General features: G+C 40.5%; 1 protein-coding gene across 2 annotated transcripts in view; it reads left to right on the plus strand.

Annotated features, from left to right (window-relative positions):
- The window catches only part of pacc1 (proton activated chloride channel 1), a 12,948-nt gene extending 7,285 nt beyond the window's left edge, over positions 1 to 5,663 (plus strand). Inside the window, exons 6-9 of one of the 2 annotated variants that reach the window (XM_079694246.1) lie at positions 433 to 574; positions 663 to 770; positions 3,405 to 3,592; positions 4,280 to 5,663. In XM_079694246.1, coding sequence (XP_079550372.1) covers positions 433 to 574; positions 663 to 770; positions 3,405 to 3,566 — 412 coding nt within the window. In that variant the 3' untranslated portion in view covers positions 3,567 to 3,592; positions 4,280 to 5,663. The remainder of the gene's footprint in view (positions 1 to 432; positions 575 to 662; positions 771 to 3,404; positions 3,593 to 4,279) is intronic. The other variant, XM_079694247.1, reaches the window with a different exon arrangement.
- Positions 5,664 to 6,865: the final 1,202 nt, after the last annotated feature.

Genomic DNA, 6,865 nt, shown 5'->3' on the forward strand with positions numbered 1-6,865 from the left:
AGTAGAAAGTACAGGTATTTGTGTTCAACATGTTAGAAGTAGAAAGTACAGGTATTTGAGTTCAACATGTAAGAAGTAGAAAGTACAGGTATTTGGGTTCAACATGTAAGAAGTAGAAAGTACAGGTATTTGGGTTCAACATGTAAGAAATAGAAAGTACAGGTATTTGGGTTCAACATGTAAGAAGTAGAAAGTACAGGTATTTGGGTTCAACATGTAAGAAGTAGAAAGTACAGGTATTTGTGTTCAACATGCAAGAAGTAGAAAGTATAAGTATTTGTGTTCAAAATGTAAGAAGTAAAAAGTCGTCAGAAAAATAAGCAAAGTACTGATACCAGAAAAATGTACTTAAGTACAGTAACAAAGTATTTGTACTCCACTACTTCCCACATCTCCTTGTGTTTTAACCCTCCGTGATTCTTGACTCTCCAGTGAAAATAAGTCTGACTTCATGAGGGAGTGTGAGAGGAACTACTCCATGTGGACGTTCTCTGGAGGATTCAGGACTTGGGTCAAGATGTCTCTGGTGAGGACGTCCGGGAAAAGCCACGAGGCGGTGGAGTTTCGGCAAGAGGTATTTATATCTTATTATTATCATTATAAATAAATACATCAAGTGTTTTTTTAAATAATTATTTTCTCATGTATCTTGTATTTTCCAGTCCGCTGTGGTGAAATTCAACGACAAAAGGCCGGACTCGGAAAAAAACAACCAGCTGTTCTTTGCCGTTTTTGAATGGCGCGATGCCTTCATGCAGGACATCCGACTGGTGAGTTCTCCACGTCTCTTTACCCTTTTTACAACATCTCCGTTTATCAATATTTAAAGGTCCCCTATTATACTGTTTTTCATCAATATATTACAGGTCTCACATATATACACAAAACGTCTCTGATTGGCTGAAACACCAAACAGATCATTTCAGCATTACCCATAATCCCCTCTGTTTCAGCCCTGTTTCCAAAGTGCTGATTCTCTGTCTGTTACTTTAGATGAAAATAAGGAGCCCCTCCCCACGCCCCTCTGAGAAACATTTGGTTAAAAAGAATTCAATGGTGCTCTAGGAGGAGATTCAGGTGATAAGGGGGGGGGGGGGGGGGGGGGGGGTTGGTTAACTTGGTTGCTGATTGGCTAATGGTTACACAAGACAATACATCGTTATGACATCATAAAGTGGCCAAAATCTGATCAGCTCATTTTCAGACAGGTTTTTATAGAAATGGATCAAAAAGAGAGAGAATCTTTGTTCCTGAAACTTTCAGAGTGTCTTTACACAGAGGGGACACATGTTGATGTAGAAGAGACATGAAGAAGAGGGGACACATGTTGATGTAGAAGAGACATGAAGAAGAGGGGACACATGTTGATGTAGAAGAGACATGAAGAAGAGGGGACACAAGTTCATGTAGAAGAGACATGAAGAAGAGGGGACACATGTTGATGTAGAAGAGAAATGAAGAAGAGGGGACACATGTTGATGTAGAAGAGACATGAAGAAGAGGGGACACATGTTGATGTAGAAGAGACATGAAGAAGAGGGGACACAAGTTCATGTAGAAGAGACATGGAGAAGAGGGGACACATGTTGATGTAGAAGAGACATGAAGAAGAGGGGACACAAGTTCATGTAGAAGAGACATGAAGAAGAGGGGACACATGTTGATGTAGTAGAGACATGAAGAAGAGGGGACACATGTTGATGTAGAAGAGACATGAAGAAGAGGGGACACATGTTGATGTAGAAGAGACATGGAGAAGAGGGGACACATGTTGATGTAGAAGAGACATGAAGAAGAGGGGACACATGTTGATGTAGAAGAGACATGAAGAAGAGGGGACACAAGTTCATGTAGAAGAGACATGAAGAAGAGGGGACACAAGTTCATGTAGAAGAGACATGAAGAAGAGGGGACACATGTTGATGTAGTAGAGACATGAAGAAGAGGGGACACATGTTGATGTAGAAGAGACATGAAGAAGAGGGGACACATGTTGATGTAGAAGAGACATGGAGAAGAGGGGACACATGTTGATGTAGAAGAGACATGAAGAAGAGGGGACACATGTTGATGTAGAAGAGACATGAAGGAGAGGGGACACATGTTGATGTAGAAGAGACATGGAGAAGAGGGGACACATGTTGATGTAGAAGAGACATGAAGTAGAGGGGACACATGTTGATGTAGAAGAGACATGAAGAAGACGGGACACATGTTGATGTAGAAGAGACATGAAGAAGAGGGGACACATGTTGATGTAGAAGAGACATGAAGAAGAGGGGACACAAGTTCATGTAGAAGAGACATGGAGAAGAGGGGACACATGTTGATGTAGAAGAGACATGAAGAAGAGGGGACACATGTTGATGTAGAAGAGACATGAAGAAGAGGGGACACATGTTGATGTAGAAGAGACATGAAGAAGAGGGGACACATGTTGATGTATAAAAGACATGAAGAAGAGGGAACACAAGTTGATGTAGAAGAGACATGAAGAAGAGGGGACACATGTTGATGTAGAAGAGACATGAAGAAGAGGGGACACATGTTGATGTATAAAAGACATGAAGAAGAGGGGACACAAGTTGATGTAGAAGAGACATGAAGAAGAGGGGACACATGTTGATGTAGAAGAGACATGGAGAAGAGGGGACACATGTTGATGTAGAAGAGACATGAAGTAGAGGGGACACATGTTGATGTAGAAGAGACATGAAGAAGAGGGGACACATGTTGATGTAGAAGAGACATGAAGAAGAGGGGACACATGTTGATGTAGAAGAGACATGAAGAAGAGGGGACACAAGTTCATGTAGAAGAGACATGAAGAAGAGGGGACACAAGTTGATGTATAAAAGACATGAAGAAGAGGGGACACAAGTTGATGTAGAAGTGACATGAAGAAGAGGGGACACATGTTGATGTAGAAGAGACATGAAGGAGAGGGGACACATGTTGATGTAGAAGAGACATGGAGAAGAGGGGACACATGTTGATGTAGAAGAGACATGGAGAAGAGGGGACACATGTTGATGTAGAAGAGACATGAAGAAGAGGGGACACAAGTTGATGTATAAAAGACATGAAGAAGAGGGGACACAAGTTGATGTAGAAGTGACATGAAGAAGAGGGGACACATGTTGATGTAGAAGAGACATGAAGGAGAGGGGACACATGTTGATGTAGAAGAGACATGAAGGAGAGGGGACACATATTGATGTAGAAGAGACATGGAGAAGAGGGGACACATGTTGATGTAGAAGAGACATGAAGAAGAGGGGACACATGTTGATGTATAAAAGACATGAAGAAGAGGGGACACATGTTGATGTATAAAATACATGAACAAGTGGATTTTGCATAATAGGTCCCCTTTAACCCAAACGTTCCCTATTTACGGACAGATTGTGACGGCTAATCCCTGGAACTCCGTGGCCATCCTCTGCGGCGTCTTCATGGCTCTGTTCAAAGCCGCTAACTTTGCCAAACTCACCATCCAGTGGATCATCAAAATTCGGAAGAGGAATAAGAGGAATAAAGCTCGGGAGCTGAACCAAATCCAGTGAGAGACCGTTCCAGAAACACACTGATGGTAAACTGGGAAAAAACCCTAATCATACAAATGAAGCTCAGCGCAAGTTCAACCAGGAAGACCGTCTTTACTCATTCATTTACTATTTCCATGTTACTACTCTCTCTCCTCTCAATAAGTGATCGGGGGCGTCACTCCTAGGGTTGCAAAGGGGCGGAACATTTCCGGTAAAGTTTCCATGGGAAGTTAAGCTGGGGAATTTTGGAAATATTCGATTAAACAAAAAACATGACATATCAACAGATTTTTAATTTTTTTAATTTTTTAAAGTAGAACAGAACAAGTTTTTATTATTTTATTGAACAATTATTTCTTTAATTGAAGAACGAAAACAGGAATGTTGAGTTAAATATTACCCATCTGTGCATGTGATCGAGGAATGCACAGTGCCTGGAGGGGGTGTGGTCTCAATAGCCGTGCAGTAAGCAATGTGCTATGGCATGGATATTCAAGTTTACTTGAATGACATCTGTTTGTTTTAGTCAAGATTATGCTAAAATATACTTTCCCCAACTATATTTAAGTTCCCTATGAAGAGCCAACCTTCAATTTAGAAAATTCCCAGTTAATTCCCATGGAAATTCACTCCCCAGCTTAACCAATCACTTCGCTCTATTCTCACAAGCCTATCATAGCGCTCCGCTAAACCTTTAAATCTACTCTACCCTCTGACAGCTGTCATTTCAGGTGACTCGACGCAACCCCTGTCCACCCCTTTTCACCTCCTGTCCCTCTGAATCCAGGGTCAAGCTAAGCCCCTCCCCTGCAGACCGGATTCAACTATCCATTCACCACTACCAGGGCTAAGCTAAGCCCCTCCCCTTCAGACCTAACCCAACTATCCATTCACCACCACCAGGGTTAAGCTAAGCTCCTCCCCTTCAGACCGGACACCAACCATCCATTCACCACCTCCAGGGTTAAGCTAAGCCCCTCCCCTGCAGACCGAACCCAACTATCCATTCACCACCACCAGGGTTAAGCTAAGCCCCTCCCCTTCAGACCTAACCCAACTCTGCACTCACCACCACCAGGGTTAAGCTAAGCCCCTCCCCTTCAGACCTAACCCAACTATCCATTCACCACCACCAGGGTTAAGTTAAGCCCCTCCCCTTCAGACCTAACCCAACCATCCATTAATCACAGCCAGGTTCAAGCTAAGCCACTCCCTTCAGACCGGACCCCAACCATCCATTCACCACCAGGGTCTAGACCCCGGGGGGTTTCATCGGATCGGTTCTCCCCTCCCGAATGATACTCCTGCACAACGGGGCCTAATCGCCAAAACTCCATTACATTCATTTGGGTATTCCTGGCAATAAATATGTATTCTTACATCAAAACCGTCTCTGCTGATTGAGGTGAGTTTTATCCTGAGACTTTAGATTAAATTAGATTAGATGTTCTTTACTGATCTCAAAGTGGGAAATTATTTTTGTTACAGTAGCAGCAGATTAAGAATGCATATATAAACAGTAAATACACGTATCAACAGTATATATATATATATATATATATATATATATCTACAGACGATCCATCAAAACCCAATGTCAAATATGTAGAAAAAGTGAGAAAACATTATATTAGACCACACCCTACTATAATACAATATATACACAACATATTAAATACCATATGTGGTTGCAGTATATTCTTTATCATTATGCAATGATTGGTAATGATTATCAACACTATTTAACATTTGTTAGATTATCAAACTGCCGCCACATTAATCATTTCCCCCCAAAAAATCGACAAGAATTCAGTGGATTTTAAGGTATTATATAAATGTTCCGTATACGCACATAAACTAAATTGTTTCTGAAAGCTGAATGTACTTTATAAGCTTTATTCAGGATGTTTTATAGAGCTTTGTAATATTTTTGACAACTCCAAAGGGAGAACTGCTTTTATTCTTCTGTTCCTTCTGAAATGTGTCTTTTGTGTCCAAATGTTTGTTGATTATTGTTCAAATGTTCTGTGAATTCATGTGTTTTAATTCAAGTGTGTATCTCTCACACTGTGTTGCTATACATCTTGGAAATAAAAATATATTTGTAGGCCTGAATCGTGTGCTGAAAATGAAAAACAACACCAGATCTGATTAAGTTCTCAACGCACATCGGGCCTGTCGGCACGCAATTTCAAAAGTATAAGTAAATAATGCAAACTCACACGCACACAGGAAACACACACATCAGATAAAAGTGTGTGTGCAGAATAAGTGAGAAGAGATAACTAAGAACATTTGCCTAATTTGATCTGACTTCTACTTTACTTAAGTAGTTGTAATTGATGCTATTTTATTCTATTTCAATAATTTGGTAACTAAAGTAATAGGTTACTTTGAAGATTCAGTTTATTAACACAACATATACATCAACTAATACATACTTATGGAATTATAGGATTAATATTCAGCAGTTTATAATGTTGTTAAAACTATCCCCACCTTTACCAGCTGCCGCTTTAAAGGGACACCTAAACCACATGTGTCAAACTCAAGGCCCGGGGGCCAAATCAGGCCCTTGCTGGATTTAATTTCGGCCCGCAGGATAATTTAAAATTCCTATTAGATCTGGCCCGCCGGTATATTACACGCACACCTTCACTCCATCCTGAGGGTCTCCTCAGCTCAGAGCCTGAGCCCAAACATTCATGACCTTGCCCCCAAGATGAGATGCCAAGTATCTGAGCTAGCATCACAGAGCAGCACACTGAGTTTAATGGATGTTTCCTTCTGCACTTTCTCTCTCACGACAACAGAGCATGTTTGGTTTTTTCTTTGAGGGAAATAGTTTTGTTGAAGCTGTTGTTGGTCTGTGGGAAAATGTAATCATAAGAAATGACTCTGGAAAAGCTGCAGATAGAGCCATAAGAAATGAATCAACTGATTATTTAATGTTGTTTTTATAGGCAATAATTTAAGCTTTGTTAGTTCCAGGTTTAATATGTGCAATAAGTTCATTTCAATAAGTTCTGCAAGAAACATTGAACCAGACCGGCCCTCGACTAGTACCCATTTTTTTATTTTGGCCCACTGTGTATTTGAGTTTGACACATGTGACCTAAACGCATCAATGTTTATAATCCAGTATATGATATACATCAAATTGAATAGTAGTTCAAGTTCATATTGTGAGGATCAGACTTTTGTACTTATACAAAAACATAATAATGCGGGACTTGTTGTAACCATGGTTGTAACTCATAAAGTATTTACACAATTACTAAGGTACACGATTTTCTCCCAGATCTGTATCATTGAGT

This window comes from Notothenia rossii, assembly GCF_949606895.1.
Source record: "Notothenia rossii genome assembly, chromosome: 7".
Lineage (NCBI taxonomy): Eukaryota > Metazoa > Chordata > Actinopteri > Perciformes > Nototheniidae > Notothenia > Notothenia rossii.